Source organism: Malania oleifera, chromosome 3 (genome assembly GCF_029873635.1).
Source record: "Malania oleifera isolate guangnan ecotype guangnan chromosome 3, ASM2987363v1, whole genome shotgun sequence".
NCBI lineage: Eukaryota > Viridiplantae > Streptophyta > Magnoliopsida > Santalales > Ximeniaceae > Malania > Malania oleifera.
In genome coordinates this window covers 9861972-9875800 of record NC_080419.1, presented here as the reverse complement: position 1 = coordinate 9875800, position 13829 = coordinate 9861972, and the positions used below count along the sequence as shown (strand labels likewise).

Below are 13829 nucleotides of genomic sequence, written 5' to 3'. Positions count from 1 at the left end.
GTAACATTAATAAATTGCGTTATTGCTCGTTTTCATATATAGTTTTATGACCTAAAATACTTGTAGAAAAACGTTAATTGAATAGAAAATTAAGTCATCCATAACTAGGCCATAAGTATGCATTAATGTTAAGGAGATACTCAAAATTATTCTTGAAGCCTCAATAAATTTGAACTTTTAAATAAATTTATTCTTTGGGTTGAGGTCCAATGTTCAATGAAATGGTCCAAAAAGGTAGAAATATTGTGAAATTCAACTCCACAATTAGTCAAAAAGATTTTGATGGCACACCAAAAATGTGTTTGAAAAAGATTTTGAAATGTTGAAAAATGTTAAAACCTTTAGATTTCAATTTCATTGAAAATAACCAAATGAATTTAGTATTGCTATTTAGAAAATTAATAAAATAATTATTGCCATTAAAGGTGCATTATTTTGCCATTGTCAAGGTTTATAAGATTAGACTAGGATAGAATGAATAGTACTAGATTGTCATATATAAAGTACATGCTAATCATCTAAAAGATCAAAATACGAGAAAAATAATCCAAGAAAAATAATAGAGGGTAGTTTTTTTCTTTTTATTACTTCCTCTCTCCTAGCTCAATATGAATGATCGACCAATTTTATATCATGTAAAGATGTCTATATATATCACACCTTTGTTGCATCAAGCAAAACTAAGAGTTCTTAGTCTAAGCATTTTGATGCTAAGAAATATTAATGGTGACTCTAGTCAAACAAACAATAGGATAAATGATCTTTTATGTATATAAAGAGTAGAAGGGTGGTCACCATCATACCAATCGTCGAACATATGTAGTTGGTTTTCCAATGTAAAAGATAAGGATATTGAGATGGAATGATAAGGGAACTTGCAATATTCATTTTCAAGCTTAAATAAAACAAGATTTTCCTTTTTTGAACCTTAAAAATCAATTACGAGGATGAAATTCAAAATAGAAACACGTGAGTTTTGGAATTGTATTGGGAAACATATGTGAGATTGACGTGGCCTTGTAGTAAGGAAGTTTTTATAAGAAAAATATCACTTATTTAATAGGGTGACCCTCAAGAAATCCAAACCTAAAGAATTTTCCATCCTTCTATCCCCATTGGTGCAAAATCTAATGTTTGAGGATTGCTAAATCCAACCCACCTTTTTTTTTTTTTTTTTGGGTATACACAACTTGAAGAGACCTGGAAAATTTAATTTATGAGAAAACAAGGAACAAGGAAAAAGAAAAGAAAGGGAAAGAAAAGAAGAAAAGATAAGAAAATCTGAAGGGGCATCAGCTGTGACTCGTAACTTATGTTGTAATAATAATAACGTTATTCTGGAAAATCTAAATAATAAGTTGATATAAATATATGTACATAACCTTCTGATATACTTTCTAAAATCTCTAACATAGCATATTTCTCTTACTTAACTGATTGCGAGGCTGGCCTCCACTCAACACTCCATTCTCGCACCCTCGGTGTACCAACCTCAAAAACCTACATTTATATATACATATTCTCTAGTAGATCAATACACTCATAATTCTTAAAATTGCCTATTCATAAATCTCTTAAACCATAATTTACCTAAGTTGCTGAACAGATACTTGTTGGGGTCCTCAACCCATGACTATAAGGCCCAAAACATCATATTCCTAAAAATATGACAACCTAAATTTATTCCACAAAACACCAGTATATTCTCATAGTATACAAAATTTGGCCTCAAATAATATTAGTAATACTGAAAATAACTAAAAATCTACTTACCCTAATTTTGGGATGATTCCTAAACTGCTCAAATTGAATTTCCGTTCCAGTTAGGTTGTAGAGAATCTCCCCAAGATCATCGTGGTAGCTTTTAATCGTCAAACTGGGGAGAATCGGAGCCAAAAATCTAGAGAGAAGGGAGAGAGTGCGTTTTCTAGAGAGAGAAAATGAGGGAGAGAGAAATTTTTGCTGAAAACCCATTTTTGCATATTTTTAGGTGGTTAGCCACGTGGCCTCATTGATGAGCCACGTCACCTCGTCGACGAGTCCATGAAATCAGTTCGTCGATGAATACGGTGTTCTTGTCAACGAATTTCAGACCCTGAAAAAATAACCTCTCGGTAAATTCTCGTCGATGAAACACATGTCCACGTCGACGAGCCTAAGCTGACAATTCATCTGCATTCGTCAACGAGGCCCTGCTATATCCCCTTTTTTAAATTCTTTTCCCCTTTTCTTTTCTTTATTATTTAATTTCAATAATTATTTGGGTTATTACAGTAATTATAGATTTTTACAAGAATTAATGATTAAAAAATTATTAATTTTAAATTATTAGTGACGGTTTTAAAACTGACACTATAAGTATTAGTGAAGGTTTCAAAACCGTCACTAATAATAGAGTATTAGTGACAAATTTCAAAAGCGTCACTAAAGCCCAAATATTAGTGACGATTTTAAATTCGTCACTAATAATATATTATTAGTGATGGTTTCGAAATTCGTCACTAATACTCTACTATTAGTGAAAGTTTTGAAATTTGTCACTAATACTCCATTATTAGTGACGGTTTTGAAATTCGTCACTAAAACTCTATTATTAGTGACGATTTGGAGCCGAACCAATGTAGAATTTATAGTGACAGTATTAGGATTTTAGTGACGATTATAATCCATCACTAATACTCTTTTATTAGTGACGCTTTTAGGATTCATCACTAATAAGTATTAGTAATTGCATTTATAGCGACTAATTCAAAACTGTTACTAATAATCACAAAACCGTCACTAGTAATATTAGTGATGGTTTTGTGATTATTAGTGATGGTTTTGATTATTCACTAATGACCTTATTTTTTGTAGTGGGGAGTAGGTACCCTGTTAGACAAGGTAAGTGTTTTGAGTTAGGGAAATGTGATTTGTGAAATTCCCTAATATATTTGGGTGGATTTTTGGAGTTGTATATGTGTACGTATAGATGGGTAGTACTTTGGTATTGTATTATATTTGGTTGGTATTGCATATTGGGCTCAGTTATGATATGTATTCCACTGCATGATTATTGTGATTCTGGATGGACTGATCACCCAGTATTCCATTTTGGGTTGGGTTATGGATGATATATGGAAACAAAGTTGTTTGATAGATAATTGAGTATTGATGTTATTAAAAAAAAAAAAATGGCCGAAAAATGAGGGTGTCACACAACTTCTTCCAAGACCCAATTAATCTTGTCAATGTCTCCTTGGTTGACCCATTAGAATTACATGCAAAATTTGGCATCTTCAATAAGCTCATAAGTGCAAATAGATTAGAATACTACTTTAAGAAAAAATCTTCTACTATGTTATAGGAGAAATTATATATGACCTACCCCTCTATGTATCCATGTGCTTCTTTTTCACATCCAAAAAAGTAGGCACATGAACACATGAAGAGACAAGTCCCCTATATAATTCTCTTTATTGTAAACATTACTCATACTCAATTTTACTATTAATTTAGTGCCATAATTTTTTATCTTGTGTTTAGATAGTGCATCCAAATCAATACCACAAGAATATTGTTAGTAATAAGGCACCCCCAACAAAAAAAAAAAAACACTTAGGTTAATTCCTACTATATTGGTAAGAATATTTTGAACAATTTGCTAGAACATTTGTGCTAATTTTTTAAGAGAACATTATAAAGAGAGAAAAAAAAAATCTAAAGTTTCATTTTATTTAAGCCTTTTGATTTTCAGATTAAACAAATAGAGGAAGAATTGATTGGCTCATTTGTATTATTTGAAAGAAAGAAATCTGCTTCAACATCCCTCCCAAAAATATTAAATTTTTGAAAAAAAAAAAAAAATTGAAGACATACCATGCGTTTGACCAAGTGCCTTGAGAGGGATGCCTTTGATTCATGACTACATTTCTATTCTCTTTTGGTTTGAGCTCTTACAAGCTAGAGAGTCGCTTGCTAGAAACAACATGGTCCAATGTGCCAAGCAATAGGCCATATTTCGCTAATAAATTATACCACTGGGTTCAATGTTAATGAATTTTAAAAAGTTATAAATACTAGACAAAAATATATTTTTTAATTAATAATATAAAATATGCATTGAATACGTGTATGTGTTGCACATGTCCAATTGCTAATTTATATTGAAAATGTTTTATGATTGTGTGAAATTTATATAGATACTAGCAGCACTTCCCTCTCTATATGTTTAGAGTACAAATGCACGGTGTTCCTAGCTAATTTGAGAAAATTTCTTGCACATATTGTCTTCTATTATTATTTTTTAATCTATTTTAATCTCATACTGAGAATTAGGCTACACAATTTGAATAATTAATCCCTTTTCTCATTGTTATTTTTGCTTTTTTTTTTTTTTATTACATAAGAACTCCAGCCACCAACAAGCCCTTCGAACCCCTTTGTGCGGCACCAAACTTACAGATCAGCGTCCTTCCCCTAGGTCTCGCTGATCAGGTAAAGTTTAGAATGTGGACACGACTTCCCTGCATCAGTTGGACGTTCGGCCAATCCGACCACTAGGACACATCTCCATTACCATTCACGGTCCCCGCTAGCTCATAGAGCGAACTCTCACCATCCACGGTCTCAACTGGCTCACAGAGTAAATTTTCACCATCTACAGATACCGCTGATTCCGTGAGTGTATCTACCTAGAATTAAATAGTCGATACTCCTTCTTATGTGCTGATGTCTTTCCACCGCGCCATGCCCCTGGGAGTATGTTATTTTTGCTCTTACCCTATAATTAGGTATATAAATTTTGAACACTCAATTCCAATTTGTGTGAATTTGGGCACACGTGTTGTAAAAAATTGTATTGATATTTTAAAAAAATTTATTGATATTTTAAAAAAATTATGCGAGATTTAGATCATTAAATTTGAATTTTGATGAATTTGAATACATTACAATATAATTTTATATATCATCTTCTTCAAATCAAATACAATTTTAAATTCAAGATCTATCGAGTTTATATACATATAGTAATGGTGGATGGTACTTAGACGTCGGCTTAAAGCATGCATAGGTGTTAGGTTGACCCTTCTTCTTCCCCACATTAATCGACCCTTATAAATAATTAATTGTACCATTATTCTTGTTTTTCATAATAACCCAAACTCTTAGTTGGCAATCACATGGGTTTGCACCTCTCTCTCTCTCTCTCTCTCTCTCTCTCTCTCTCTCTCTAACTGTTGGACTGAGGAAAACACATCCAGAAGATCATAAAAGTTTTAAATGTATCTTACTTGATTCTTATTTGCCCTTTCGTTATATCAATTTATGACCAACACGAGCCAATACAATAAGAAAAAAAATTCATAATTAAAATTTTTTTTTCCTTCTATTGAAAATTTCACTTTTAAGCTTATCCTATTGAAAAAAATACGTGAAGGGATAAATGGGTTTTATAATTTCTCCTCAATTTAGATGTGTTTGATTGACTGGCTGTCCATATTTTTATTATCAATTAAAAGAGAAAACTAATTTTTAGTCATTGTTCATTATATATATATATAACTCATCAATATAATTTTAATTTATAACTCTTTGAATAAATGTTATTTGGATTAACACTTATTATTTACGTAACATTTTTACGTTGTTTTTTATGATTCTCCTATTAACTTCCTCCGTTAACACTGACATTATCCGCATATCTTTCATGTTAATTTCTTAAAATTTAAAGAAAAGGACAACATCAACTTATAGTGAGCATCTAATTCTTAACAAGTAGTTAGGAATTTAAGTATAAGATGACCTCCGTGGGATCAACAAACCTCTCTCTCTCTCTCTCTCTCTCTCTCTCTCTATATATATATATATATATATACAACATATAAATAATTTGGCCTCTAGCTAAAATATGATTCATGCCCTCATGTGAATTATGAATGCCCCTGCACATGCACCACCGCCCCACCACCTATCACAAAAAGAACAAACTCTCTCTCTCTCTCTCTCTCTCCATATAAGTACAAGAGTGAGAGATTTATTGTCAGAGAGAGAGAGAGAGAGTGAGAGACTTTGGGTGTATATGCACTACAAAGGACATTTTGAGTTATGCATGCACAGAAAATATTTTGTATTTTATATTTATTTTTCCTGAAAATGATATGTAAACTTCACCCTTTTTTAAAATTTTTTTACTTTTATATTGAAAATTTATTAAAAAAACAAATATATTTTCTAATACTATACATATATTAAAAAATTTAAAAACATGATAAAAATAATAATATATATTTGACCTAGCTCTAAGGGTTTTTAATTAAAATTAAACCTTATTATTTAATTGGAGATTAAGGTAGAAGGATAGACTAACTTCATGTCCTAAAAAATTAATCAACTATTTGAAAGGTCTTAAACACCATCATAGAAAAAAATTATAAAATACTCTTCATGACTAAGCATACCTAAAAGACTTTAAACACTATCACAAAAAAAAAAAAAAAATGATAAAACAACCTCCATAACTAAAGGTGTCTCAATTTTAAAATAATAATTATACCTATGGTTAATGAATAGTATCAAGTTCTCGGTGGCTGATTCAGCTGCTTTGGCAGTTTCTATTGTTAGTGTTCTCTTCAATTTTTTTGTTGATTTGTTGGCTGCTCACTATTTTTATTGCCTTGTTAGTTTCCTGTTATTGGTCTTCTTGCAATTTTGTATCCTCAGGCCTCTGACTTGAGCTTTGTTTATTAATGAATTCACTCCATTTTACCTTTCAAAAAATTAAAAGGTTATTACACAAAATATATGTAAGTAATTGCAGGTATAGTTGTGTGTGTATCTTCTCATGGTTATTCAAAGACCCTTTTATGCATTATATTAGATATCAAGAAAAATCGATTCTGACTTCAAAAGGAACCCCCCTTCTGATGAATAAATGGAAATATTAGCTTATTAATTTCTGGCAATGTCGTTTTTATGTATAGTTTCAACTATGAAGGATTTATATAAACCAATTTTCCAATCGTCCCTTCAACTTTATAGGCTACCTTTCAAGTGTGCGACTCAATGAAAATATGTGAACTCAGTGTTTAGTTTTAAATACTGACATTATTTTTTTCATTATTGATATTACTGTCGTATAAATTGTGTAATATGCATGATTATGAAATCTTTGCGAATTTGTTATATCATATAATTATTTTTTGAATATATATATGACAAAGTAATATTTATGTGATGTGGTGAGATCATACAATGGGATGGAAATTAAAAACGTTTATGGCATGTGGAGGTTGCTTGTTTGAATGAAATGTGGATGCTTTGTAACATTGTGTTTTTTATGCTTTTCTCTTCTTGTAGGTTTCCAAGCACATGCATATGCTTGGAGTTTGGTTCTTCTGACTATATGATGATGGCATGATACAAGGTGTCATGTGGCCCAAGAGGCAGACAAGAGTAGTTCTTACTCACCATTACATGGAAAAAAAAAAAATATAGGAATGAAAAAACATACTATGAAAAATATATATAATCTCTATCATTAAAGGTTTGGTCATGCTTTCAATTGTAAAAAGTTGTCATTAAAAATAACTAGTGACAATTTTTATAAAAAAAAAAAAGTTTTTAAGAAATGAAAATATTTTATTCTGGCAAATAAAAATGTTAATAATTGGGTGTGACAAAAAAAGATATTTTAAAATCTATATTTTCACAATATTGAAATCTCATCTTTATAAGTGTTAGGAAGCATTGTGATAGATTTCTTAATTTGGAGGCCTAGCGCCAAAATACATGTGATTGCTCTTCTCCAGAGGACAATGGGAAAGCAAATAAAAGGAAGATTGAGATTTTCCCCAAGCAAATAGCTTATCTAATATAGCAATCTTATCTAAAGACACAAACCAGCTTGTAAAAGAATATTTTCAAATGCTAGATTCAAACTATGTAGGATATTTGGTCCTTAGATAACTCCATTATGGCTTGTGTGAGAATTTGCAATTGAGTCCTCCATATCTAAAATTGGATTAAAATTTATCAAATTATTTAAATCAACCACACTATTAGAAAGCCTTTTGAGCCATTTCCACTTCCTACTATACCCATAGACTAACTTTCACAGATGCACTTGCTCATGCATGTGTCATACCCTGTATTTTATCAACTATAATTTATGCTGAAAATTTAAACTCCCAAATTACCAATATAAATATTTTTTTTGGATTACGTCGAGTATCTTGACTTTCTCAGCACATCCAGTTGACACTTCAGCTGAAACTTTTGTTAATTGGGCACACTCTGGTAGCGACACAAGGTACTCGAACTATTTCCACGCTCACACAACAAGGCCCTTTTCACTGCACAAGAATAAATACAGGATTTGCTCACTGAGATAGGAATCGAACCTAAGACTTAAACCAGCAAGTGGCCCATCGCAAGCCCACCCTTCACTTGAGCCATTGCCCGGGGGCTCCCAAATTGCCAATATTGTCAAGGGAGTTAGCGGCTATGGGGTTGGTAGGATTTCTCCAAGGGCGAGAGAGAGGTGAGGGGTGGGGAGGCCTGGGCTTGATCAATTTGGGCTGTCATAAAATTGAGTGCCGTATGGTTGGGCCAGACTGGGCCTGTCCACAGGGCATATTTTGCCAAAAGCTTATGCATGGGCCCATACCCCAAGCCCAAATGCTGAATCGAACTCCAGCATTGCCAATTGATGATGGTTTGTGTCCTGAATTTCAAGCAAGGATTGACATTGATCCACTTAAATGAAGAGGATTGCGATGTGTGCCCATTTCATAATCTAACTAAATGATCCGATCATTCATAATGGATTTGATAGATTATCAAATAAGAATTTTCTTTTCTGAATTGATTGATAGCTTATTTAATATAATTGAAGTTGTGTTCAAATTTATAATCAAATAATTTGCAAAATATTTATTAAATAGAAACATAACTTTTTCTAGAAATTATAATCATAAATTTTTTTAAAAATAAAATCATCTAAATTTAAGTAAAAAAACATAATTATTCCAAAAAATTTAGGATTGAAAATGTAATTTTTCATATAACTTTAAATACAGAAAGCTAACTATTTTAAAAACTAATTCTTGGACAAATTAACTAACTAATATTTTTTTTAATAATTTTTCAAAAGTCGATTTGGTTATTTTATGTTTTTTTTTTTTTTCCATGCTCTATGTAGGGGGTGAAGAAGACTTGGCTGGGGTGTTGCCACATCAAGAAAACTGACTTTTTAAAAATTGGTTTTCAATAACTCAAGTATTTTTTTTTTCGTGCTGTCAGTTCACCCCGTAATGCGTGAGCTTACTGGCACTTGTCAACTAATCGTTATTAAGGAAACACTTTTCAAAATAGATGACAATAAAATTAAGTCACCCGATGACAACAAGCTATAATACCATGAAATAATACTCACAAGATGGAAACTCTCGTGCAATTCATTTGGCATAGCATGTCTACATAGCTCTCAATTTATTTCGATTCCAACTAGGCCAACTGCCCCGACGATCGGAAATCAACCTTTGATTTTTGTTTTTTTTTTTGTGACAATTTAATCTCATCGAGCTCTAAAAAGCAACGGATTGTGGCTCGCTCAAGCACTAAAGTTGAGTACTGAGCAATTGCCCATGCCACGACTGATCTGACTCCAATCTCTACTATGTGAGCTCGGTATTTTTCTTTCCCAGCGCCCTATTCTCTAGTGTGACAATATAGGGGCAATATATGTCACAGCAAACCTAATGTTTCATGCACGTACAAAACATGTGGAAATCAACTACCACTTCGTTCGTGAAAGAGTTCAATAGAAATCATTAGAAGTTCGCTTTATATCAAGTAAGGACCAATTAATCGATGACCTCACAAAAGTATTAGTCTCTACAAGGTTTTCCCATCTTTGGCTCGATCTCAATGTGTAGCCTACCCCGATGAGCTTGTAAGGGCGTATTAAGGAAACACTTTCTAAAACAGATGGTAGAAAGATTAAGTCAACATATGACAGCAAACTTGATTCCATTGCAAAATCTGAGGAATTGTATTCATTCACTTCTTTTCATTTATGTAAAGACTGTAATTAGAGTTATTCCATTTATGTAAAATTGTAATTATAGCTATACACTAGTTTTTCCTATAATTTTGCTAATTTCTGTAATTAGTCTAAGAAACAAGTTTTGTAATTTTTATAACATCTGTAAGTCACTATATATATACAATTCCTCTTGACATCAATTGCACGAGAGTTTCCATCCTGTGAGTATTGTATTAGTCGTCACCTCGCTATTAGTAAACTTTTTTTTTTTTTTTTTTTGGGTCTATTCCCTAAATATTTGTGTTTTTTATTTTTATTTTTATAATTTTCGTAAAAAATTCTAAAAGTTGTTATAATCAATTATAATTTTTTAATTTCTTGCAACACTCCTTCCACCATAAACTTGACATAGAAGATTACATAATTTATGACTGATTAAATGAATAAATAAATGACTAAATTTGTAATTCATATTTTACTCATTTAGCAATCCATTTAATTAGATCAAATTTAATTCAAGCTAACAATGTTTTAAATCTTTAAGGAATCAAAGAACAAAAAAAAAATAACAAAATAAATTGTAATAATTCAATAATAGTGTAAATTTAATCGTACTATACAATATGATGGGATGAAATAAGCCTAAGTGATAGAATCTTATTGTATAATGTAATATAATTTTCATTCTTCATTATTTAATTAGACTTTACGAATTGAGATGAGATAAACTTAAGACACACTGGTACTAGTCGAGTTTATGTCATTAGGAATCTATATTTTTAAATATTTTTCTTATAATTTTAAATTATGGAGAAGAGAATAGGGAAGAAAACTATGGGATTTTCAAATTTAATGGCTTTAACACATATGGCCCACCGATCCACGTGGCTGAACAATGTTGGCCTCAGACCAGTCAGGTTGCTGAACTGGTTGTCTAAAAGACTACTGTATATTTTCTCGACCTGTACGGTGTGATGGTGAAAATATTTAATCGGAAAATTCGAGGTGGCTGCCACGCCCTTGCCTGGGAAGACGCAGTTGCTGAGAACCTTCGTCTCATATTCTCTGCGTCATTACAAATCCATGTGCTGGCTTCAGACAATTCCTCCACTACCATCTTTCCCAAAACCCAAAGTATCAACAGATTCAAGACCCCATTTAATTTCATCATTTCTTCCGCCCAGTTCCGTGAATTCTGTCTTTGTTGTGACGAACCTGTTAGCGAGCTCATATCCATGCTTGTCGCATAGATCCGTGGCGATAGTATCCGTTATTGTGAATCATAGCATTACGAGAAGCCGCCAAGAAATTTAGGGTAGCCCGGATCGGGAGGAATTAAGCAAGAGATTGAAGAGAGGATGGCCGGGATGCTGCCGGGAGTTGGGGTGCCATCACGGAGGAGATCGATGCATCTAAGTGAACGTCAGTCGGACCCTCGCATCCATCGCCACCCGTCGCTCGGACAGTGTCCACTGGAATCATCAGCCACGACCGCAGCCTCCTCCACGATGGATGAAACAGCTTTCAGAGCACGCCAACGGCTGGAGCAGAAGCTGGGATGCTTTCGACATTCCTCTTCGAGGTATTTTTATCTTAATTTTTTTTTTTTCCATTATCTGCATCGTTTCTTACCTGGGTTTTGGTGCATCCGTGAAAGGGTTTCGAGTTGAATGGAAAACGAATTTAAAATTTTCGTTGGTATTGGAAACCGCACCATCTTCTTCGCTCAATACGAAATGCCAGATTTAGGTTTCCATATTTGCCATTGACACTCCAGATTTAGAAATTTAACGAGTCCCTAATTTTGTAAATCGGAGTTCATGCTTCGGTGATTATTTTTTCTTTAATTCCTCGTGTAAAATTTGATTAGTTGGATGAGCTCTGTTTTCTACCAGATAGAGGGGTAAATTCCCATTTGCTTGATAAGCTATGCCTGTTGCCTAGGATAAAAATTGAGTTTGCCAAAAAACAAGAATGGTAATAGCTTCATATTGTGTTATCATTCTATGATTCTGTCTGTTTAAATGCTCTACATAGCTGAAACTAATGCGTTTGCCATTGATCCCATTAATATTCCCGCCCATTGTTATGATACTCATTTCTGTTTATCCATTTCCTCTCATGTTTTGCAATACTTTCATACGATCATTTCGACACAAGATGCAGCGATATGGCCGATAAAAAAGGGAGAGGGATTCTTGTAGGAAATGTGTTTGAGGCATTACTGAGCAAAGTTGAATTCAGTTAATAATCGTTTATGAAGATGTGTTTCATTGGCCTTCAGCATACAAATCTAATCACTACTGCGCTCAATGAGCCTTTCCCTTGCAAGTTCCTCAAAGAGCAATTTCTATGAAACAAAAATTTGTCAATTTTTTAGTTTCATAGAATTATCACAGCTTCATTTGTTCGTTGTTTTTTGGTTCTGAAATGTGGACTGCAATGCTACCTATGCCTCTAGATTTCTCCAAAAAATAAATAAACAAAACAAAGGAAAGAAAAGGATGACATTTTACAAAATAAAAACTGTTTATTATTTTATCATAAGAGTGTGATCCTTTTACCTTGAAATCAATGGGATATAGTTAGTCCTATGAATCTTCAGTGCAAAGAATCTTCAGTGTCTTTGCAAGGCACTCAGCCCTTGCAGTTGAATTGAGTTTGTAGATTTTATAAATATATCTGCATTTTTTAGTTATGTTATAGGATTACCCTAAAATTCAATAAAAAAGATGTCCAAAGCCTGACACTGTTTGAATCCAAGCCTTTCTCAGGCTTTGTCCACCCGCAAATGCACCTAATTTACAACTTCTCCACTTATAACACAGATTGCCAAACTTATTTCAAAAACCCATAATCTCATTTTGTTCCCCATTTTACAATTTCTAGAACACTGAAGCACTTTGCATGGTTGCCCTGCAAACCATGTCACCGTCTCAAGACAACAATATCTATGTTTTAAGACCAAATACTTAAGAAGAGTGCCTCTTGCTCGAATAGCGATCACAGTTTACGATTGCCTCCAGTTTAGTCTTAATCTTTTTCATGGATCAAGGAGGTTCAGATATCATTGTGACTAACATACTCTTTTGACAAACAGGTCAAGCAGTCCAGCAGAGCAAGGTAGAGGCTGCCACCACACTGCTCATGCAAAGGATGCTCGATCAGGTTCAAAAAGACTAGGGAGACCGTGGCCCTTCCAACGCAACATCAGGAAAGCGGAAAGGCAAGTATGTGCGGTTTGCTTAGAAGAATTTCAGGCAGAGCAGGACGTGATGGGCCTTTCCTGTTCACACAAATACCACTCAAATTGTCTTCTTCCATGGCTTGCCAAGCACCCACATTGCCCCTGCTGCCGAAGCCCCGTCAAGTCATGATCTTACTCCGCAATGTTGTTGAATTTTGATCCATTTATTATTGGAGAAAGACTTTTATTTGTATTTGATAGATAATGCTGGGATTATGATAGGATTGTATCCTTTGGAGTTTATTTCACTTGGGAGTTGAAGAACTGTGCAATATTTTTTGTCAATACAAATACAGAGAGTCATATGACATATTTTACCAGCACAGAGCTGCTTTTAGGATTAGTTGAGTTGAACAGCAGACTTTCCCAAAGGTTTTGTATCTCTCAGAAAGCATCATATTTACTGGGCCATGAATTAGGACAATTGGATTATATTGGATTGAGTTTATCTAACTCTTATCTTCCTAGCCAAACAAGGCTTTCTGATTGATGGCTCTTAGTACACTTGAAGCCCATGAGTATTGGGATTGTGTTTTAAGCACTGGGAACATGTAC

At 33.2% G+C, this 13829-nt stretch overlaps 1 protein-coding gene across 1 annotated transcript; it reads left to right on the top strand.

Moving 5' to 3' along the window:
* Positions 1-10990: 10990 nt before the first annotated feature.
* On the top strand, positions 10991-13597 carry LOC131150683 (probable E3 ubiquitin-protein ligase XERICO). Its single transcript, XM_058101553.1, has 2 exons — positions 10991-11609; positions 13128-13597. Exons 1-2 carry the CDS (start codon positions 11386-11388, stop codon positions 13402-13404), a joined length of 501 nt encoding a protein of 166 aa, XP_057957536.1. The 5' UTR covers positions 10991-11385; the 3' UTR covers positions 13405-13597.
* Positions 13598-13829: the final 232 nt, after the last annotated feature.

What these genes read in the sequence shown, in the direction of transcription:
- LOC131150683 (XM_058101553.1), top strand. Translation starts at nt 11,386, where the DNA reads ATGGCCGGGATGCTGCCGGGAGTTGGGGTGCCATCACGGAGGAGATCG. An exon ending in TTTCGACATTCCTCTTCGAG is followed by an intron (nt 11,610 to 13,127) that starts GTATTTTTATCT and finishes TTTGACAAACAG; the next exon opens with GTCAAGCAGTCCAGCAGAGC.